Source organism: Dermochelys coriacea, chromosome 5 (assembly GCF_009764565.3).
Source record: "Dermochelys coriacea isolate rDerCor1 chromosome 5, rDerCor1.pri.v4, whole genome shotgun sequence".
In the NCBI taxonomy this organism is placed as follows: Eukaryota; Metazoa; Chordata; order Testudines; family Dermochelyidae; genus Dermochelys; species Dermochelys coriacea.
This window is the reverse complement of record NC_050072.1, coordinates 54,775,035-54,799,177: the sequence shown is the minus strand read 5'-3', so window position 1 is coordinate 54,799,177 and position 24,143 is coordinate 54,775,035. Positions and strand designations below refer to the sequence as shown.

At 42.0% G+C, this 24,143-nt stretch overlaps 1 protein-coding gene across 1 annotated transcript in view; it reads left to right on the top strand.

Annotated features, from left to right (window-relative positions):
• Positions 1-24,143, top strand: part of EDIL3 (EGF like repeats and discoidin domains 3) — a 424,535-nt gene that overhangs the window by 177,344 nt on the left and 223,048 nt on the right. Inside the window, exon 4 of the mRNA XM_038403629.2 lies at positions 22,499-22,627. Within this exon, the coding sequence (XP_038259557.1) occupies positions 22,499-22,627 (129 nt within the window). The remainder of the gene's footprint in view (positions 1-22,498; positions 22,628-24,143) is intronic.

Below are 24,143 nucleotides of genomic sequence, written 5' to 3'. Positions count from 1 at the left end.
ATGTAGAAATCCAGGCTGCTGTTTCGACCTTCAGGAGGAGTCCACCTAGAATCCTTCTTTTTGTAGTGTTGGCAGGAAGGTCTCTGTGGGTTAATATGTTGGTCAGAGGTGTGTTGGAAATATTCCTTGAGTCTGAGACGTCGAAAATAGGATTCTAGGTCACCACAGAACTGTATCATGTTCGTGGGGGTGGAGGGGCAAAAGGAGAGGCCCCGAGATAGGACAGATTCTTCCGCTGGGCTAAGAGTATAGTTGGATAGATTAACAATATTGCTGGGTGGGTTACGGGAACCATTGTTGTGGCCCCTTGTGGCATATAGTAGTTTAGATAGCTTAGTGTCCTTTTTCTTTTGTAGAGAATCAAAGTGTGTTTTGTAAATGGCTTGTCTAGTTTTTGTAAAGTCCAGCCACGAGGAAGTTTGTGTGGAAGGTTGGTTCTTTATGAGAGTATCCAGTTTTGAGAGCTCATTCTTAATCTTTCCCTGTTTGCTGTAGAGGATGTTGATCAGGTGGTTCCGCAGTTTCCTTGAGAGTGTGTGGCACAAGCTGTCAGCATAGTCTGTGTGGTATGTAGATTGTAATGGATTTTTTACCTTCAGTCCTTTCGGTATGATGTCCATCTGTTTGCATTTGGAGAGGAAGATGATGTCTGTCTGTATCTGTGCGAGTTTTTTCATGAAGTTGACAGATTTCCACTCTATACGGCTAAATTCAGTGCCTTGCATAATCACAGGTTTCAGAGCAGCAGCCGTGCCAGTCTTCTTGACGGTGCGGGGCGCCTCGGTGACGGTGCCGTCGGGGCTGACCAGCGCCTCCCGCCCGGCGCCGCCGTCCCCCCCGTCCCGGTGCCGGTGCTGCGGGTGGTGCGGGTCGCTCCTCTTCATGGCCGACGCCTGCGGCACCTTGGCGGCCCCGGGGGGGAGCCCGGCCGCGGGGAGCCCGGGGCAGCCGCTCGCGGGAGGCCGCTCGGCACATTCCACACAAAGATGGACTACAAGCCGTCAGGAACAGTATCCCCGATACTGTCACGGCTAACCTGGTGGCAGAACTTTGTGACTTTGTCCTGACCCATAACTATTTCACATTTGGTGACAATGTATACCTTCAAATCAGCGGCACTGCGATGGGTACCCGCATGGCCCCACAGTATGCCAACATTTTTATGGCTGACTTAGAACAACGCTTCCTCAGCTCTCGTTCCCTAATGCCCCTACTCTACTTGCGCTACATTGATGACATCTTCATCATCTGGACCCATGGAAAAGAAGCTCTTGAGGAATTCCACCATGATTTCAACAATTTCCATCAACCTCAGCCTGGACCAGTCCACACAAGAGATCCACTTCCTGGACACTACGGTGCTAATAAGCGTGGTCACATAAACACCACCCTATATCGGAAACCTACTGACCGCTATTCCTACCTACATGCCTCTAGCTTTCATCCAGATCATACCACTCGATCCATTGTCTACAGCCAAGTGCTACGATATAACCGCATTTGCTCCAACCCCTCAGACAGAGACAAACACCTACAAGATCTCTATCATGCATTCCTACAACTACAGTACCCACCTGCTGAAGTGAAGAAACAGATTGACAGAGCCAGAAGAGTACCCAGAAGTCACCTACTACAGGACAGGCCCAACAAAGAAAACAACAGAACGCCACTAGCCATCACCTTCAGCCCCCAACTAAAACCCCTCCAACGCATCATCACGGATCTACAACCTATCCTGAAGGACGAGCCATCGCTCTCTCAGATCTTGGGAGACAGACCAGTCCTTGCTTACAGACAGCCCCCCAATCTGAAGCAAATACTCACCAGCAACCACACACCACACAACAGAACCACTAACCCAGGAACCTATCCTTGCAACAAAGCCCGTTGCCAACTCTGTCCACATAGCTATTCAGGGGATACCATCATAGGGCCTAATCACATCAGCCACACTATCAGAGGCTCGTTCACCTGTGCATCTACCAATGTGATATATGCCATCATGTGCCAGCAATGCCCCTCTGCCATGTACATTGGCCAAACTGGACAGTCTCTACGTAAAAGAATGAATGGACACAAATCAGACGTCAAGAATTATAACATTCAAAAACCAGTTGGAGAACACTTCAATCTCTCTGGTCACTCGATCACAGACCTAAGAGTGGCTATACTTCAACAAAAGCTTCAAAACAGACTCCAACGAGAGACTGCTGAATTGGAATTAATTTGCAAAATGGATACAATTAACTTAGGCTTGAATAGAGACTGGGAATGGATGAGTCATTACACAAAGTAAAACTATTTCCCCATGAAGAAAAGGAGTACGTGTGGCACCTTAGAGACTAACAAATTTATTAGAGCATAAGCTTTCGTGAGCTACAGCTCACTTCATCGGATGCATTTGGTGGAAAAAGCAGAGGAGAGATTTATATACACACACACACAGAGAACATGAAACAATGGGTTTATCATACACACTGTAAGGAGAGTGATCACTTACAGTGTGTATGATAAAACCCATTGTTTCATGTTCTCTGTGTGTGTGTGTATATAAATCTCTCCTCTGCTTTTTCCACCAAATGCATCCGATGAAGTGAGCTGTAGCTCACGAAAGCTTATGCTCTAATAAATTTGTTAGTCTCTAAGGTGCCACACGTACTCCTTTTCTTTTTGCGAATACAGACTAACACGGCTGCTACTCTGAAACCTATTTCCCCATGGTATTTCTCCCTCCCACCCCACCCCCCACTGTTCCTCTGATATTCTTGTTAACTGCTGGAATTAGCCTACCTGCTTGTCACCATGAAAGGTTTTCCTCCTTCCCCCCCCTGCTGTTGGTGATGGCTTATCTTAAGTGATCACTCTCCTTACAGTGTGTATGATAAACCCATTGTTTCATGTTCTCTGTGTGTGTGTGTATATAAATCTCTCCTCTGTTTTTTCCACCAAATGCATCCGATGAAGTGAGCTGTAGCTCACGAAAGCTTATGCTCTAATAAATTTGTTAGTCTCTAAGGTGCCACAAGTACTCCTTTTCTTTTTGCGAATACAGACTAACACGGCTGCTACTCTGAAACCTGAAATGATAACAGATTGTCAATAACATTGATGAGGATGTTCAACAAACAAAGCTCCATGGCCAGGAATCTTTAAAATGAGCAGTAGTCTTTGACATGTAGCATTGAAGCAACACTACAGATGAAATCCAAATTTACATTTGCTAATGCAAGAGAAATAGAAATAGTGATTTATGGATATAAGGAACCAAACACAGGCATAGACTTACTTAACTTTGCTTTGCGTCAGGGATGCACACATCTCTGCAGGTATATCCACTAATGTTCTACTTAGAGAATTAAATAGCCATTATTGAATCCACGTCTACTAATTAGTCATACTGATCTGGTTGACCCACTCTTCCACGTGCTAATACCCTTTGTTAGAGCCTAATTGCCCGTGTCTCTTGTTTTTTTTTTAATTTTATAAACTGAATAAATTCCTACTTAAATTCTTATTTTAACCTTTTGAATGTTTCTATTACTGCCATTAGAACTCATTTCATTCTCCCCTGCTTCTTCCTGTCCTCTCCTTTGCAAGTTTTATTCCATTATCTACCCCTGTAATATATAATCTTACCTGTGCCATCCTACCATTTAAAACTATTCTTTTTTATTTATAGTTTGTGATTCTCTTTTGTACCATTGACTTCAATGGAGTCATTCCTGATTTTACAGTGGCATGAATTTAGAAGTAATAGATTATCAAGCCAGAAAGGACCACTGTGATCCCTTAGTCTGATTTCCTTTATAACACAAGCCAAAGGATTTCCCTGGGTTAATTTCTGTTTGAACTAGTGTATCTCTTTTAGAAAAGCATACAATCTTGATTTAAAAATTGCCAGTGATGGAGAATCCACTACAGCCCCTGATAAATTATTCCAATGCTTAATTTCTTTCACTGTTGAAAATTTGCACCTTATTTCCAGTCTGAATTGGACCTAGAGCTTTTATACAAGCCACACAGATTTTCTAGATGTGGAAACTGCTAATGTAAAATGACAGTATTACCAGAGATGAACAAAATAGACAAATTCCTAAAGTCCTTATTTATTCCTTACCTGGGCAAAACTTCTATTGGCTTCCATGAGCATTATCAGGTCTTGAGAGTTTAAAGTCTGAGCTTGGGAGGATGGCAACAAACAATAGAGAGTTAAATAAAAGAATATTTTAAATGCATCACAAAAGTTCATTTAGATATTGCTGAGATACTAAAGCAAGTGGACTGTACCTTCATAAAATTCACACGTTATTTGAATATATGTTAAATATGCTGACACAGATTTTGAATTTCATGTAGTTTTATTAAGTGACAAGCTGAAATGAAGAAATGCATAGTTCAAAAATTCAGAGATCTGACAGAATATAAATTCACATTCAGTTTGCCCACAGTAACATATTTTAACACTTAGTTGAAAAGCATAAATTAAACTCTACAGTGATGTAACAAAGTCTTTGTTGTTGTTCATGAATTGGTTTGTTAATTCTCTCATATATCAAATCCCGTTCCATAATATTTCATCCATTTAAAACACAGACCTTCATCTCTCTGAAACTGAGATCAGTAATTATTCATTAATAAACACTCACAATGTTACAGCATTACAATAGCTGAATCAAAACCCTTTCATTTTGACCTCAGGACAAGAGTTCCTCAGAATTTTAATGGCGAATTCTGGAAGAGCAAATAGTTCTGATAATTTGCCCTGTAAGATAGCAGTGCTGTGTCACATTGCTCTGTTCTGAGATTTGAAATAGACTATTAAATAGTTCTGTTGGCATTTCCCTTTGCAAACTTTCTAGTGAAATGAGAGGGAGGCAAAAAGTGGAATGTATTTGTCAGCTAGTCTTGTTCCTCTCTGAATTTTGGTAGCAGGAGATGAGGAGCATATAACAACCTCTGAGAACTCCTAGAAAGGGAATTTACTGGAATTTAGTTAGCTTGGAATAGTGTTTCAGAAAAATACAGATTTTAAAGGATTTATTCAGCATAGCACTAAGGGATGTGGATTTGATTCCACTATACTGGAATTTGATACTGTTACACATGACATTAACACTGGTCTTCCACATGCAGCGCCTTGTGCCAGCTTGCATTTTTTGAAGGCAGACTCTTTCTTCTCTTGCCCATTTTAACAGACTGTTTGACTTCATACAATCAGTAGAAGAATGTCATTTCAGGTTCTCTTGCTGGGACCATACCCAACTACAGATTGGATCCATTTCTGAAAAGGAATAACAGCACCCACACAGGTCCTCTATCTCAGTGGTTTTCAAACTTTTTTTCTGGCGACCCAGTTGAAGAAAATTGTTGATGATGAGGGGTTTGGGGTATGGGAGGGCTGGGGCAGAGGGTTGGGGTGTGGGCATGAGGGCTGGGGGGGTGGGGCTGGTAGTGAGGGATTCAGGGTGTGGGAGGGCACTCTGGGCTGGGACAGGGGCTTGAGGTATGGGAGGGGCAGGGTTCTGGGGTGGGGCTGGGGATAAGGGGTTTGGGAAGGAGTTTGGTGGGGCTCAGGGCTGGGGCCGGGGATTGGGGCACAGGGTTGGAGCATGGACTTACCTTGGGCAACTCCTGGTCAGTGGCACAGCCATGGTGCAGAGGCAGGCTTTCTGCCTGTCCTAGCACCATGAACTATGCTGCGCCCCGGAAGCAGCCAGCAGCAGGTCCGGCTCCTAAGTGGAGGTGCGCAAGCAGCTCCACTCAGCTCTTGTCGGCAGGCACCATCCCACGAGCTCCCATTAGCCAGTTCCCAGCCAATGGGAGTGTGGAGCTGGTGCTCAGGGTGAGAGCAGCATATGGAGCCCCTTGGGCCCCCCCACTCCTAGGAGCCAGACCTGCTTCTGGCTGCTTCCAAGGTGCAGCATGGTGTTGGAACAGAAACTAGCCTGCCTTAGCCGGGCAGCACCACCAAGGGGACTTTTAACAGCCCAGTCAGTGGTGCTGACCAGAGTCACCATGACCCAGTGCCTTACATTCTGCGACCCAGTACTGGGTCATGACCCGCAGTTTGAAAACCACTGCTCTATCTTATGTTATGCTGATACTCATTATGTCCTGACTTCACCCTCACTTTACATGGCCACCCAGAGGAATAAGGCCATCCACACTCCTTTGCGCAGGCATGCAAAACCAATTTAGATTGTGACTCTGGACACAGAGGAGAGAGGAGGGTCTTTATGCTTGATGATCCCCATTGAAAGCCAGCTTGCTGAGTACAAGGAGGGAGCATGCTGCATTGCTGCTCTCCTGCTTTTCTGCTCTGCCCCCCCAGCCAGTGCAAGAGTGCTGCATGGGATGAATTATAGCTAGAGGAGTGTGTCTGTGGTGCAATGGTGCTTGAGACTACTCTTTAGATATTGCAGTTTATGCACCAGCTCTTGCTCAGGGCTATGTCAAAGGCAAGCTTTAGCTTGGCAGGATTCATGTAATCTTGTTTCAGTATCAAAAACACCCACCACAACTATAGTTGCTGTAGTGTTAGTAACAATATAATGAAAGAGGCTGGCATTAAAGTATTTGTTTACCATAAAAGACTAACTCCAAGTATTTCTATAGAGAAATTATTACCATTATTCACTGAAATAGGTCAGAGCTCTCATCCATGCCCAACTATGTTTGAATCGCATTGATCAAGAGCAATTCATTTTTTATATATATAAGGGCCTGTGAGTGAGTACTGCAGGTGCAGGAGGCAGCAGAATTCACTGATTCTGACACATAGCTTGAAGTTGAATGCACAGAGCTGCAAACACTAAATGTGAAGTTAAATTGAGTGTCTATGGAGTATGCTGGATTGCTGAGCTGGTGTGATGTCAAAATGGGGACAATCCTAGGGGGTGAGGAGAAGGGAAGGAGCTGATCATTTAGGTAAGAGGGAAGGAAAACATAAGGAACGGTTGTTGGGGTGGAGTTAGAGGTTGATTATGACCGGGATTTAGGCCTTAAGGAAAAGTTTTGAGAACAGATGAAATAATGAAAAGAGAAAAGGGTGTATGCCCTCCCTCCCGTGTCCTGAGGGAAATGACTGACTGGAGTGTAAGCTTTGTCTGTTCCTCCTGATTTTCATTGAGGACCAGCTTGTACCATCCTGTTTTGGACAATATTTATGTCACATTTAATAACTGTCTTTCATCACATTATCCTAGTGTTTGGTCTCTGAGATTTTCTTCTGTTGTTCCTGTGCCATTAATACAGGACTAGTAATTAAGGCCTAGCTCATAGAAATATGAATAACGAGTTTAGGCCATTGCTTTGATTAATTCCCTCTTAAGTATGCAGCTGGGGAACTGACAGGATTTTAAATTATTTACTGTTATAATTAGGGCTCACATTTAGTTTGCAGTTGTATAAATGGAACACAGAACCTTGAGCAGGATCAAAGCTCTTGCCTGTTCCTCTGATACTTCAAAGTGAGTCCACATACAATGTAAAGGGCTAGTAACAGAGTCAATAGCAAAAGAGGTTATCATTGGTGAAAAGAAGAGAGAGATGACTCCCAAAGAAGCACCATTACTAAGATGTCCCACCTCGCTGTGAGATGTCTGGCATCGGAACTACAGCATATTTTCCTCATCATTGTACATTGCTTATTCAGGTAATATACACATATCATTAACAATAGGAATGGTTTCTGGTAGAGGCCACCAGGCCCAAACGCCTTCATATGATCCTGAACATAATTAGAGGGTTTATTTTATTTTTTTTATTTATTCTATGACTTGTTCTTGTCTAAATCCTGTGACAGACCAGGCAATGCACCCATTAACAATGGAAAGATCTGTGGTGATGGTAGAACTTGATGAATAAAGGATGTTTTGATTTCCTGGCAATTTTGAAAAACTGAACAAAAAGTTCAGTTAGACTTGAACCGAACACAAAGGTTACAAAGAAAATTCAGTGAACTGACAAAATCCATTGTGGGTTGAATGAATCAACCTGAACCAGATTTGATGAGCTGGAAATAGTAGCCTTCCTCATAATTTTTATCCCAGCAGTTAGGAAATAGAAAAAGGAAAACCCCTCATGTACAGTGTGGGAGACATGGGTTCAGTTCCCTCCTCTGCCTGATGTGGAGGAGAGATTTGAATTTGAGTCTTCTGCATTGTAGCAGATTGGCCTTGCCACTGGGCTATGGGATACTCTAGCATAGATGGTTCTCTCGATCTCTCCTTTTGAAACTATTCCATTGTGTATGAATAATGAAATCATCAGCAGAGTAGTGACCTGAACTTGAGTCTCCCACACCCTAAGTGAGTACCCTAACCAACAGACTAGAGCAGGGGTCGGCAACCTATGGCACGCATACCAAACACAGCACGCGAGCCAATTTTTAATGGCACGCTGCTGTCTGCCGGACCCAGGCAGACAGCAGAGTGCCACTAAAAATCCTGCCCAGCCCGGCCCATTTTTTTCCACCCCCTGCCCACCGCTCTGTCTTTGCAGGGCAGGCAAGCTTCCCCCTCCCCCCGCCTCTTTCCCCAGCATGCTGGGGTCCTGCCCCTTCTTCTTTCCCTCCCTGCGGCCAATCAGCTGACAGCCCTTGCTATAGAGGGGGAGAGGGAAAAGCAGAGCCGCAGCGTGCTCTCTGCTCCGGGGACCTTGGAGAAGGGGATGGAATCAGGGCATATCCCCTCCAGCCCCCTGCCTTGAGCCGCTCAGGGCTGGGGGCTGGGGGCTGGGAGCACCCCCATGACCCCAGCCCACACCCCCAGCCCTCTGCCCTGACCCCTGCACCCCCCTCACACACACCCAGGACCCTGCCCTGACTCCTGCACCCCCCACACATACCCAGCCTCCCCATACCCCATGTCCTGTCTCTTGCACCCCCCACATCCCCACTCCCACCCTCGCACCAAATGGAAGCTGCCCAGGTAAGCACTCCACACCCAAACCTCCTGCCCCAGCCCTAGCACCCTCCCTCATTCTAGCTCCTGACCAGACCCTGCACCCCAACCCCCAGCCTGCTCCTTTACCCCCAGAGGTGTCCTCAGCACACTCCCACCCTCATCTCAGTACAGAGAGAGGAAGAGAATGGCTAGAACCAGGGAGAAGGTAGGTACCTACTCTATGTGGACAGGGCCGGGACTCCAGACCAGCAGCGGGCTGAGCGGGGCCGGCAGCTGGGACCTTGGCTGGCAGGAGCCGGCAGACGGAACCCCAGACCAACAGTGGGTTAAGCGGCAGCGGGCTGAACCGCTCAGCCCACTGCCAGTCTGGGGTCCCAGCCGCTGGCCCCACTCAGCCCACTGCCGGTCTGGGGTTCTGGCTGCCTGCCCCTTGCCAGCTGGGGTCCCGGCCGCAGGCCCCGCTCAGCCCGCTGCTGGCCTAGGTGAACGGAACCCCAGGCCGGCAACGGGCTGAGCGGGCCGGCGGTATAAGATCAGCATTTTAATTTAATTTTAAATGAAGCTTCTTAAACGTTTTGAAAATCTTGTTTACATACGACAATAGTTTAGTTATATAATATAGAGACTTATAGAGAGAGACCTTCTAAAAAACATTACAATGTATTATTGGCATGCAAAACCTTAAATTAAAGTGAGTAAATGAAGACTCGGCACACCACTTCTAAAAGGTTGCCGACCCCTGGACTAGAGTCATTCATTCTCTCTCTCTTCCCCCCGCTCCTCCCATGATGACTATTCATTGCCATTCATATGAGAGAGACCTGTGACAGAATAGCCCAGTGGCTAGGACACTCTCCTGCAATATGCGAGACCAAAGTTCTCAATGTTGGGCAGAGCAGGGAATTGAATGCAGGTTTCCCACAGCCTAGCTGAATGCTCCAGCCACTGGGCATCTCATAGTTAGTCAAAGGTAACAGAATCAATCTGGGGATTATTTTGGAAACTGAAATGTCTTGCGGCTGGAAAGTGAAGTTGGACACAGTTATCACAATTGGACAAAAAGGAGGGAGAGGGAGGATCAGTAAACAATGGCCATTAGGAAAAAAAGGGGATACGAAGGAGAAAAGAGATAAAAGCCAACTGAGTGGATCTTAAAGCTGAAGAAGGCATGGGAATGGGAAGGATGAAGAGGCTGAAAGTAAGAAGTGGATGCAGCAGCTCAGTGCACCATATCAACCTGAGGAGTAGAAGATAGAGACCATGGATCATAGCTGTTTGGAGATGAAGCAGGGATTTCAGAGGAATGTGGAGAAGCCAGCTGGGAAGTATAGGGGACATGAATAGGATTGGCAGAAATGGAGCCAAATTGGGAAAGCATGAAGGCATTGGAAACAGGGAGGGATGGAAGTGGATGGGATTTTAAGGTGGGTGCAAGTTGGGAGATACATTAGCAGGTGGAAAAGAAAATCAAGTGTGAGATGGAAATGTGATGATATTTATGAGAGTGAGGAGCTGGAGTAGAAGTGACAGCAGTAAAATGAAATGAGGACAAAGTAGTAGAACTTTTGAGAGCTGAGGAGCCTAACAGAGAGTAGGAAAGAAGATGTGATGATCTGATAAGAGGCATGATGGAGAAGAGCATAGGATATGTGCCAAGATCCATACATGTAGATTGCATTGCATTAGATACCATTTGAAAAACTGAAAGTGAATGTCAAAATGCACACCGTGCGAAACCCCTTTACGATTTTTGGAGAATTTTTAAGCAACACTATATATGATATCAATTATGTAATATCTCAAAGAAGGTCATGCTTAACTGTAGATTTAATCTGTTGCATTCAATAAAGGGATGCTAAAATGAGAATCTTTATCAACTTCAGATATGCATCCGATGAATGCATCCGATGAAGTGAGCTGTAGCTCACGAAAGCTTATGCTCTAATAAATTTGTTAGTCTCTAAGGTGCCACAAGTACTCCTTTTCTTTTTGCGAATACAGACTAACACGGCTGCTACTCTGAAACCTATCAACTTCAGATGATCTTCTATTAAAGAATGCTAGCCATGGCCACTAGCCTTAAATAGCATGTAATCAGCAATTGCTCTTCTAGTTTTTTAGTTAAGAAATAAAGTATTTTCTTGGGCACTTACCTACTCTTGCAGGTTGTGTGGGTTTTTGTTGTTGTTTTGTTGTTATAACAATCCAAAGCAAAGGGAAATGTGCAGAAATGACCATAACCATTTTAGAAAAAAGAAAAGGAGTACCTGTGGCATCTTAGAGACTAACAAATTTATTTGAGCATAAGCTTTCATGAGCTACAGCTCACTTCATCGGATGCAAACTTATGCTCAAATAAATTTGTTAGTCTCTAAATACTTGTTAGCCACAAGTCCTCCTTTTCTTTTTGTGAATACAGACTAACACGGCTGCTTCTCTGAAACCTGTCTTAACCATTTTGAACTCCAGGCATGGAACCTTTTTGTTTGATGCATCCAGATGGAAATACACTGATAATTTATAATCAGCATGCTTCATTTGGTGCATAAAAACATTATAAATATTTAATCACAGTGCAGTCAACTCTGGATTGGTGCCATTGCTTCACAATGCATATATGGAGTTGTATAATTCAATATAGCAGGACACTCAGAAGCCAGGCTTGGCTAGTTTAAATAAAAGCTTATATTTGTATTTAATTAGTGTATTTATTGTGTTGATGATTAGACAAAAGGTATAGTTACTGCTAATTCCTTTGTTTGTAATCTCTGAATATTGTTTTGTTTTTATATAGATAATTTGTATCAATTCAGTTGATATTCCTAATAAAGTTTAAATGCTGTTCTACCATCTTGATCTATTTTTTGTGTGCTCCCCACCCCTCCACACACACCCATGCAATTTACATAACTAAAATAAATATTTATGCTGACAAAATATATATTTGGATTATAATTTAACAATAAAATAGAAGTAAGAATTGCAACTTTTAAGTGGGAATAAGACATTTAATCACATGAAGTTTATAGATGTAGGGAAAGTGCTTTTTAAAATGCATATGTGATATATTTATCTTTTAGCATATGTGGTTCCTACAAATACTTTATCTTTCTAAAGGCTTGGAGGCTGAGTTAGTGCAAAATAAGTGAAGCTTAAAGACCCTGGTTCTCATATACAATGAAACCCCTTTACACTGTAAGAACAATGTAAAGGTGTCTCATTGTAAATGAAAATTGAACCCTAAAATATTTAGATGCTTAGGCAAACACCATGGGCCTAGCTAGTTTTTAGGAAGAAATCGCCATCACTGTGTTGGAACAAAGAGGGTACTGAAAATTATTTATCCATTACTAAAAACTGTATCACATTGCCCAATTTGAGATGGACAAGTTAATTATGAAAAGGTAATTTGTCCAGAGTTTGAGCTCAGATTTGCCTTTCTATCACTGTGCATCTCCTAAGGACATAGAAGACCCGAAAACCAGACACTAGAAGGTGGGCAGCCAAGATAGTTAGGGGCCATAGTCTCAAGTAACAAATCAACATGGTGTTCTTTGGAGATGATTAGGGCAAGAGATTTTATATTAGCATAATGATAGTTTCTTCTAAATAAGGCTCTAATCTGCAAGAACTTCAGCACACACTTAATGTTCAGCATATTAGTAATCCCATTAATTTAAATGCGATTATTCACATGCTTAAAATTAAGAATATCTATAAATGTTTCAAGGATTAAGTTGAGGCCCAGCTCTCCACATTGGTTAGCTACATAGTTCCTTCTTTTGTATTTTAAGTTGAATTAACTAGCTCCCACAATCACCAGTTCCATGATCTTTTCTGTTAAGTGGCTAAAATGGTATGAGCTCAAAGCAGCACAATTCCCATGAAGGACACACCACTGGGAGCATTCAAATCCTGGTATACCTGGCATTTTTCCATGTCAGGAAAACCTTTCATGATCACAGTAAATCAATGGGCAATGTAAGAAAATTGAGTAAGATCAGATTCCTTGAATGCTTTTGTTATATTGCTACCATTTTATGCAATAAAGCAGCTACCTGTCAGACCATGTAATGAGGTACACACAGACATTCCTGCAAGTTTTGAATGCTCTCAGCTGTGTGTCTTTGTGGGAGATGTGCTGCTTTTCTATACTTTGAGTGCGTGCCTGCCAAACAACATCTATACGTTATCATATGAAGGAGAGCTAGCTTTTTTGAAAGGATAGGTTAGAAATATTTCTAAAAAAAAAAATAGACTGTCTCTTCTAAATAGTGACTGTTAGTATGTATGGGTGCTAGTGTCAGTGCTTAATTGTAATAAGGAACAAAAACAACAGTTTGGAAGGTATATTAAACCTCATGCTTTAGGTTTTACGGCAATCTCTAACTATTAGCGATTAGGGTGAGAGCTACTGTGGGGGGCAGATTATCCCATATCTGCCTACTATGGAGTTCTTACACCTTTCTCTCAAGAGTCTGGTGCTGGTCACTTTTGGACACAGGATACTGGACTAGATGAACCTTGAGTCCGATCCAAACTGGCAATTCCTGTGGTCTTTATTAGGTGATTTTTTTTTAATTTTTTTGTATTTGCTTCAATGGCTTGTGGAGCTTTACCATATCATCAGTGTAATGATATCACTATTCCTGCTTCAGTGACATTCCTCACATCCCAAAAAGTTCATATAATTTCTGGCCTTCATCCGTATCACCATGAGTTTCTAATTGAATACTTTCACTAATATTGTATGATTTCTGGAAGTTTGTAGAAGGGTCTGTTCTTCTAGCAGGTGTATTAGAGAGAAAACTATTACCAGGCGTGTTGCTGTTTCTTTAACAGCACTTGTTTTCTCTGGTTTCAGAGTAGCAGCCGTGTTAGTCTGTATTCGCAAAAAGAAAAGGAGTACTTGTGGCACCTTAGAGACTAACAAATTTATTAGAGCATAAGCTTTCGTGAATGCATCCGATGAAGTGAGCTGTAGCTCACGGAAGCTTATGCTCTAATAAATTTGTTAGTCTCTAAGGTGCCACAAGTACTCCTTTTCTTCTTGTTTTCTCTGTCTGCATTACTCTATTGGGGCCTAGATTCCTGTTTTTATATTTGTTCGCCCCTCTTGCTCAGTGAAGGATGATAGGTATTTTATTTTTGATTTCTTCCCTTTTTAGCACAGCAGAGAGCTGACAGTGCACTTTTTTGAGTGTGAAGAATCAGACTTTGAGGATGATGTGATTGATGGATAAGATGCTGGTTTAACTGTAGCATTTGTAAACAAATGGTGATATTTGTAAATGTATCTCATACCACATCTTTTTGTGGGGATACTTGGTTTGACTCTTTGCTTACTGGTTTTGGTCAAGTACAATGTTGAAGAATTTTTTTAAGTTCTAAATGGTGTCTAGTGTGATGATTAAAGACCCCTTGACCCTAAAAGAGATCCTCCCACATTGCTGGCAGCATCTTCTGCCTAGAGAAGGGTGAGTGCTAACCTTTTTTTAAACTTTGACTGGCTCACATTGAAATATGTTTGTTAGTAAACATGGAGAGGCTTGTATTATTCTTCCAGACAGCATTTGTGTATACTGGTAGTGAATAGTGAGCATCATTTGCCCTGGACACCTTACAGAGAAAGAGAGTCCTAAAGAACACTCACAATATTTACAGTTGTGAGATCTATAAGAGAGCGCTCCACATCCAAATTATCTTCCTTGCTTAAGGGAGAGTAGCAGGTGCTGGGTTTTTGTGTCCCCCCACCCCCGCCCATGCTTTCTAGCCCTTTAAGCAGCTACAAAATGGCTGCTGTCAGCTCTGCAGCTGTTTTCTCACTCTGTTTCCTACCTTGCCTCTTGGTGTGCTGTTTGTAAACAGCTCTGCTGCTAGCCACTTTAACTCAATGGTTGCCTTTGATATACGTTTTAATAATACTTCCACTTTTGCTCAGAATGAGCTCAGTTATGCCTCATATAAGACTGAGCTGGGCTGAGGACTGGGAAGAGGGTTCACTACCTGAGCAACAATGTCTTGGAGTTTTACTTTCTTCGGTATAATCAGTGCTTCCTGGGACTGGAAGGAGGGTGCTAGGATGCTTTGCTTCATACATGTAGCCATCATTTCCCACCAGCTCAGCTCTACTGGCACATATGGAGCTGAAGTCTTGCCACTCTTCCCCATAAAATATCTATCTAACTGGTCCTTGCTGCTTCCCCCCTCCCCTCCCCACCCATGCATGTGCCCCTTGTGTGTCCAAGGCCTGCTGCCTAATTATGTCTGCCCTATATCTGAATACACTGGAGTGGTGGTGGTGGAAGTTTCATAACCCATCTCATCACCACTCCCTGGTTTATATAGTGTTTTTCATCTTCCAGTGTGCTTTACAAAGACTGATTCCACAATCTTCTTCCCAGAAATGGCAGGCTGCACAAAAGACAGAAAAGTAGGGCTGGAAATCTTGGAAGAAATAGGAAGTGCAAAGAAATTCCATTTCTTTCTTATTTCAAACATTCGTTTGCACAACCCTCAAATCAAAACTAAACTTTCAGATCATTCCAAACTGATTTATACGTTTTTAGTATTTATTATCATTGTCAAACTACATTTTACTTGGAATGACAGGAAATCATTTTCCCATTTCAGTGCTTTGGTATTTTAAATACAAACAACTCGTCTCATTTTTCAAATGTTCTGTCACCAGCACAAGGTTGGGTTATCCCAAGTGTATACATTTTGATGGAGATTAAATTGACTGTTCTTGTCAAAAAGGCAAAGAAGTAACATGTTTCTACTTTAAGTCCCTTTGCTATTCCATTGAGAACACATTTTTAAATTCCATTGTATAAAAACCTCAGATATTTCAGTCACAGCTTCTAAAAAATTCAACAGCTGCCATCTTTTAAGTTAACTTTTAGTATCTTTCTCATGCAGCATGGGATTCCAATTGAATATCAATGTTCTTAACTTTTGAAGATTAATTCCACTTATTACTGTTGGCTATTGCCAATGGAATTGTATAGAGGAAGACTCAAAAGAGCAGCAAACTGAATAGATTTATTACTTTTAGTGTGCAATTAATCTTGTTGACATTACTTTAAATGAACATGGATAAAAATGCCTGGAAAGCATACTGTTGAATTCAACTACTCATTAATATTGATCAAATGTTGTTCTCTTTGTGTTAGAAGCTTCTTAAAGATTACCTACAAAAGTATTACAGCACTATTGATTAAAAAACAAATCCCTGAAGCCCATTGTGTTTTAAATGTAATTTTACAAGATTTAGTTCTATAGAAGGGTGGTTACAAACTTTGTTGTCTGTATAGATGATGTAAATAACACAGAATATCAATCAGAGTGAAAGTTGGGTTTTTCATTCCACTGATAATATAATGTCATCTGTGGGATGCATATATATAAAGAGATGTAATCCCCTGATCCTCCAAAGAGAGGTGCACAGTCAAACCCCCATGCACATGTATTTGCAGAACTGGGGAAAAAATGAAGATGGTTTGCAAAGAATAGGTACTTGATGCAGAAAGGTACAAGCATGGGAGTAGTCTCATGGACTTCAGTAAGACTACTCACATGCTTGAAGTTACACACACATTTAATTACTTTGCTGCATCAGGAACTCAAGGAGGTAGTCCTTTAGAGATACCCCAAAAACAGAGAGCTGTAAAGTTAGTGCCTAATTTAATTTTAGTCATTCCTTCTTTTAGAATGTAAATCAGGCTAACTAGCATTTGTAATTCATTTATTTTAGTAAACAAAATGTTTAACAAGTGCAAATTAGCTGATTGGTGTTCTCTGGTTTTCAGTGAGACTCCTTTAATTAAAATGTTGGCATGGCTTTCAAATACATTTTTCTGAAGTACCAGTTTCTTTTAAAAGAAACAGAAACAAACAAAACATATTATTAGTTACTAAGGCCTTGTCTACACTGCCACTTTACTGCACTGAAACTTTGTCACTCGGGGTGTGAAAAAACATACCCCTGAGTGCTGCAAGTTTCAGCGCTGTAAATTGGCAGTGTAGACAGTGCACCAGCGCTCCCAGCACTGGCAGCTACTCCCCCATGGGGGTGGTTTTTATTTTTTTTTTTTTACAGCTCTGGTGCCACAACTACACAGGCACATTAAAGCGCTGCTGTGGCAGCGCTTTAACTTTGCTAGTCAAGACATACCCTAAGAAACAGTGTTATCACAGTTCAGGTCAACTGCATCTGTATTTCCCCTCAAAGGTCTAGCAAGAGCACCCAGTCTCAGGCATCCTGCTCCCCAACCATTGCCTGCATCTCACTCCATTCTAACTGGACAAGTTGTCTAAACAGGCCTACTTGCTTTCTCTTCCGAGATGGTTAACAGTAGAGCACTGTGCAGGACTATTTTTTTTTAATTCCATTCCGCCCCACTCCTACCTGCTCTCACTGTGTTTGTTCAATTTTATCCTATTATGGGAGCGAGTTCTGAGGGACTCTTGGGATCCCAGTCCCGTTGCAGAACTCTAGTTAACAGTGTGACTGCCCACAGTTGTAGGTTACCTCACAGTACTTTCTAAGCAATCCTATTTTATTCTTAAAGTAAAAAGCATTATAGAGAGAACTTTTTAAAATGACTAGAGAATCTACACGCATGCTAATAAGCTTACCAGAAATCACCCCAACCCTAATCTGGGCTCTGGGAGGAGCAGTTTATCAATACCCCACCCAAGAGGTTTCCTTGTGGTTTCAAGTTGATCATAGCTTCAGTTCAGAACAAGCACCCACTCTTAGGGGTCCTCAATAGGCCCAGTCCATCCAAACATTTCCTAAGGACTGGGGCCCTCTGTGGACTAAGGGTCCTGTCCAGTTGCTGGAACAGGAAGAATGCCTTGAGCCTGTTTAAAACCAGATTATTTATCAAAAACTCCTTTCTTTGTCTGTTGCTCAAGTTTGAATAAGTATAAGCAAACCCCTTGGGGAACCCAGGTGGCTTCAAAGGGCTGATGACCAGAAGAATTACATTAGCATCCCTCTCCTCCTAGAGGAGTTACATGCAATTCCAGAGTAACACATATACAATTGCAGTTTTAGTAATGATCCTCAAAGATATTAAACCTAATGCAATAATGTTTAACTTTATTCAGTAAAGTTTATCTTAATTCCATAGGGTTTCTCCAGGGCATGGGAGGATATTGTCAGTCTGCTACATATGTAGTTAGAATAAAAATACTAGTATGCCCAATCCATAACTCCAAAAACAATCAGAATAGTTCGCATATTAATAATCTTTTTTTCCAAAAGAATGCTATGAGAGACTGAAACTAGTTAGAGAGACTGACACATTATCAATATGTTTATTATGTTGCTGAATAAATGAACATTTAAGCCACTCAGGTGTAGGCCCAAGTCTCAAAATTCAGTTCTGAATCTTATATTCTTCTTCAAGTAAATGCAGCTCTGTATTCCAGCCCACTGGAGCCGGAGAACTTTGCCTAAGTCCCCGCAAGGGAGGTGCTCATACCCTGTGCCCATAGTCCCTCCCTTGGCCATATGAGGGTGGCAGTGCCCCGACACCCTCAGTTCTTTTTCACCGCCCTTGGCTAGAGTCAGTGCTTTCAGTCTCAGTTTCTGAGAATTTTTTTCTTTTGTATATACTAATTAGGTTAATGTTAGTGTTAGTGTAGTATGAGTTAGAGTATTTGTCTGCCCTGTGTGATGCCCTCACTAGGATTCAAGCATTATCTATCCAGGGTATCTTGTATTCCATTTGCAAATCATTCACAAAGAGGACATGCAGTTGGCAGACACCTTTGGATCTGGCAAGAAATGTTGCTTCAGGTAATGCTGCTTGGGGCCCTGGCATTTTTCCCCAAGAGGAAGAGGGTCCATAACATAAATTGGTATTATTCCAAGATTTTGGGGGAATTCCTCCTCTATTTCTAAGAGGAGTGCTGATTAACACCGTACTCCCTTTGGTACATGGGATGAAGCAGGTCTGCCTAACCACTTCCCAGTACCATGCCGAGAGCAGCAAGAGCCCTATCATTGACTCTGGTTACAGCCACGGAGCGTCCATTGAGATCAGTACCAATGGCATCAGTACCAATGCTGACGGTCTCCATGCTGGCAGCATACCAAGTGGCATCAGACTGTTTTGCCTCTCAGTCAGGACTCTCCATTGGTTTGCTGGTGTTGGTACCTTCTAGCTGCATCACAGAGCTACTGAGCTCACTGGCATCATAGCTTATACCACCCAGGCTTCAGACTTTGAAGTTGAGGCCGACACTAGGTTGAGCACCAAAGGTCCCCTCAACATTGGTGCATACTTCAGCATTGTCATTCTCTGGCTCAGATCCCTTTGTCATATTCAGTACTGTCCTGAATCTCATCTGTCCTGATACTGGGTGTCTCTCTCCTCCTGGTACTGCCATTGCAGATCCCCCATTCCTCCTTGGCACCAATGCTGCCCCCATATTGGGCTTCAGACAAGTCTGATCATTTGTTTGTCCCATTGGGGCTGGCTACACTGTTGTCATCTGAGAATCTCTGGGACATCTCAAGATCCAGGTCAGAATTTTCCTTCCTCTCCTCATCAGATAGGCTCCAGAGATCATCTTCAGATCACCTATTGATACTGAGATCAACATCACAGCTGGGACAGGGGTTCTTGATCTGGTGCCTGCTGGCCACCAGTGACTCATCCAAACACCTAGCTAGAATTAGCTGCCTCTTTGGAATCTTTGTGACATTCCTCCTTCCTTGAAGTCCCATTCCTCGATCTGCTCCAAAGATCACCAATACCGATGGGGCCCTTACTCCCAAACCATCTCAGCGGCAAGCAGCTGGTGAGTCAATTCCCTTGGATCTCCACGGTTACTCCAACTAGATCCTGTGGTTCAAAAACAGGACTCATTGCTGGCACAGCAGACCTCCTCTCCCTCAATGTCTGAGGACTTTATGGCATAACAGGATGCTCTGAGGCATATGTCTTGTACCTTAGCTTTCCAGATAGAATTCCAATGGAAGAATATGCATAAAGAGCTGGATATTCTCCAATAATCAGCTTCAGGGAGAGTAGACCTTCTGATAAATGAGGCTCTTTTGGAACCTGCAGAATCCCTTTGGTATTTTCCAGCTTCATTGTCTCCCATGGCAAAGCATTCAGAGAGGTGATACTTCATTTCTGTGCAGGGTTTTGAGGGTTACTCCCAGGTGGCCCGTAACTCTCTAGTGGTAACTGCAGCAAGTGGCAGGGCATGGCAAGGAAGGTGTAAGTCTACTCCTAAGGACAAAGAATCCAAAAGGATGGATTTAATGGGGAGGAAGATTCACACCTCCTCTTCCCTGCAAACGTGCATCATGAACCAGCAGGCATTGAGCTCTAAATATGACTTTGTCAATTGGGTGGCCATGTCTAAGTTTGTGGGCAAGTTGTCAGAACCTTCCAGGGAAGAGTTTATGGCATTCATTGTGGAAGGTCTTATGGTGGCCAAGGCCCTGTTGCAGTCAGCTTTGGACTTGGCAGATGCCTCAGACAAAATTATGGCATTGCTGTGACTATGAGGAGAGCCACGTGGCTTCAGAATTCTTTGGGAATATATATTCTGGCCATGAAATACACCACTACAGTGCTCAGAAGAAACAGCAGCAATACTGGCCACAGTGTTTTGTTTGCACACGCACTATTGTTTGTGGTCCGAGCAGTTGAAATGAAAACTACCACCATCTCTCCTAGGTGACCCTAGCTGATATCACTCTCCTGAGGGCAACAGCGGTGGCAAGGGAACAGATGTTGCAAGCATCCAGGTACAGATTGGGTCCTTACGTTGCTATGCTGTATACTGCAATGATGCCGGCCAAATTAATACTGGAGTGGCACGGGAAAGTATCCTACTGTGGTAGAAGAAATAAGGAAGCCCTCCCCAGAAACCGTCTGCAATGAATTGCAGAATACCTCCATGGAAGGTTCCTGGAGATCTCTATGGAGGAGTCCCAGGCCATCCTTATATACATAAACAGTCTTTTTTGTGGGGCATCCTCTGCCTAGCTCATGCAGCCACTGGGAAGCAGATAGTCACTCCACGTCACCTTGTTAATTTTAATAAAAAAATAGGATATAAGAACATTTGCCCCCAAAATACTACTTGAAATTGCATACTCATCAGAGGTTCCTTCCCTGGCATCGCGCTCAGCCGCGATGCTGTTCTGCGACCAGTTGGACTGTTCTAGGGTTACAAACAGCTCCTGGCTCTCCAGGAAAATGGATCCCCTGCTTGCCTGTCTCCTATTCTCCTCCTCCTCTTCCTCATCTGAGACCTCCTCCTCAGCAACAGACTGCTGTGGCCTGGAACTCCAACTCCTCAGAGGTATCCACGCTGCTCTTGGGGGTTGTGGTGGGTTTGCTGCTGTAGACTGTTCGCCTCCCTTGCCTTCTTGTATGCCTGCCTCAGTTCCTTGATTTTCACATGGCATTGCTGCGTGTCACTGGTAGCCCTTAGAATGGAAAATATTTTCTCTTTTTACCACAAAATAAGATTTTAAGTGGCTGAATAATTACAAGGCTTATACCGCTGCATTTCAACAATAGCGATTAGATTGTGTGTGTATGCGGAGAGGAGTTTGGGGTGGAAAAGAGTGTAAATAAAATAGTTTTGTAGTGCTCATTTGAGAATTTTTTAAGGCATATTATTGATTTTTAAACATTCAGATCACTGACTACCAATTCTTTGTGATGTAAGACTGGAAACAACCTTTATCTAATGCAAAAATTTATTCTTATAGGAATTTTATTGATCAGTATAGCTGAGATATTAAAACCATAGTGAATGGTAAATGCTTTCAACACAAAACAGTTAAAAAGAAAAGAATAAACAACTGACCTAGATTTAACATAGTCTAGTTATTTCAAGGCGTCCACAGTCTATATAAAAATAACATTTACTGTACTTAGAAACTCCACCAAAACACCCACTGTGAATGAGAGATTGACAAACAATTAGATCTCAGTTTTATGCAGAAATTTTATTTTAGCTATCACAGCATGTGTGTAGTAGAAAGAAGTGGTTTCATTTATGAAATTAACTCTTTGAAGTAATTTGAAACAGATAAGTTAAGAAGTTGCTTATCATAGAAGGGAAAATTGGTTCAGATAACCTAATGACTGGTGTATATCGTCACGTTTCTCAAAGTGAAGCTCACCCAATACACAACATCCTTCATACCACTAAAGCCCCATGTAGGGACTGTGAAGGTATACTTGAGGTGAAACTCCTTGCATACCTGGTAAGCCTTATAGGTCTAGGAATTGTATGCAAATGAGTGACTGCCATAAGAGTCATTTGCTGAATATGCATTACTCATGAACATAAGTGGTAAAACTCCTATTGTTTTCAATGGAGGCAAGATCCTGCACCTTAATCCCATGTTCTTCTCTTGTACTAAAAAAATAATTCTGTGATTAATAAAGAGTGGCATGCTTCATAATTCTTCATGTTAATAAAAGCTACAATGGTAAGTAATCTGAATGAAGTGAAGGGTAGATTTTAGGGGGTTAGTGGAGTATATAATATGGGGGGTTAAATGAAAACACTTAAATTACTACTTTATTTTTATCTTTCAGGACCTTGCCTTCCTAATCCCTGTCATAATGGTGGAACTTGTGAAATTAGTGAAGCGTATCGAGGGGATACATTCATAGGATACGTCTGTAAATGTCCAAAGGGATTTAATGGAATTCACTGCCAGCACAGTAAGTTTCAATACTGTAACTTTTATTAGATTTATGGACAAGAGCCTTTAAAATCTCTTTTTATGTCTGCAGTATTAATACTGACACCTGTTCTCATTTCCTGGGACATCTAATTAGTAGGTCTTTATGCCATGAACAGGTTAGTGCTGTTGAATATTGAGAACACTACCAATTTAAAATTACTTTTTCTCATGATTGTTGGTGCTGAGCCATTGCCAGGAAATGAAACAAATGTAAATTGGTTGACCTTATACTAAAAATACAGTCCTAAAGAAAGACTAACCAAATTCTGCTCTCATTTACTGTGGGTGTAGCGGAGAGCAGACATTGGCCTGATGTCTCTAGTAGTACAGTGGAGAAAAGGCTTTGGGTTTTCTCTGATGCTGATTAGTTTGATTAATGATAGCTGAAAATATAAAGGGTAGTTAAAAGGAGATTTTTATCTTAGTTAATTTTCTAGATCTTCCTCCTCATCACACTTTGATAGGAAACAAAGTGGAGTATTCTAAATCATGCTGTTTAATTCAGTAGAAAGATTTTCCTGAGGGTTGGATGCTTCAGATTTAAAAAGGATGGACTTCTAAATTTGATGTTTTAAAGCCCAATATGGTGCACTTTCCATTTCTTAAAATTCACTGGAAAAAGTCCACAGGCTTCTTACTTAAATTTCACGTTATGTTATGATCATCATATTGATATTGTTTACCTTTTAAGCATGTATAATTACAGGTCTGAAGAATTGTATTGATAATCAAGTCCTACTCTACATAAATCATTAATAGTAAACCTCACACTGTAGAAAGGGATAGTTCCTAAACTGTCAGTGACGTCTCTGGAGTTTATTAAAAACTATATGAAGGGAGTCCCACCCTATTACAAAAAAAAGGAGTACTTGTGGCACCTTAGAGACTAACAAATTTATTTGAGCATAAGCTTTCGTGAGCTACAGCTCACTTCATCAGATGGCTGTAGCTCACGAAAGCTTATGCTCAAATAAATTTGTTAGTCTCTAAGGTGCCACAAATACTCCTTTTCTTTTTGCGAATACAGACTAACATGGCTGCTACTCTGAAACCATCCTATTATACTTAGCCCATACCCAGATTTTAGCAAAAGAACAGCTTTTACTTTAATAATGCAGCAAATGTATGCCTCAAGGGTCTCCAATTAATATGTCAGTAGTTGTTCATCAGCAAAAGGCTGATCAATAGGAGTCATGGATATTTATCATCAAAAGAATAACTAGACCATGAACTCTGCTGTCATGTTCTCATCCAATAACTGAGACTCTATGATCTAGAACACTAGGAAAGTTAAATAGAAGTTCAGAGGTCTTGAATGATTCATTTAACTCATTCGGCATTAGTGGAATTAGGGTTTGTGCAAGAAGAAGCTATACTCCAAATGTTGTGTTTTACTTTGTGGATTAAGTCACGATGTGGTTCTTCTGAAGATTCTATATCTTGATGCAATTGCAAGGCAATGGCTAAATAGTGAGAAGGTTAACTCTATAGGC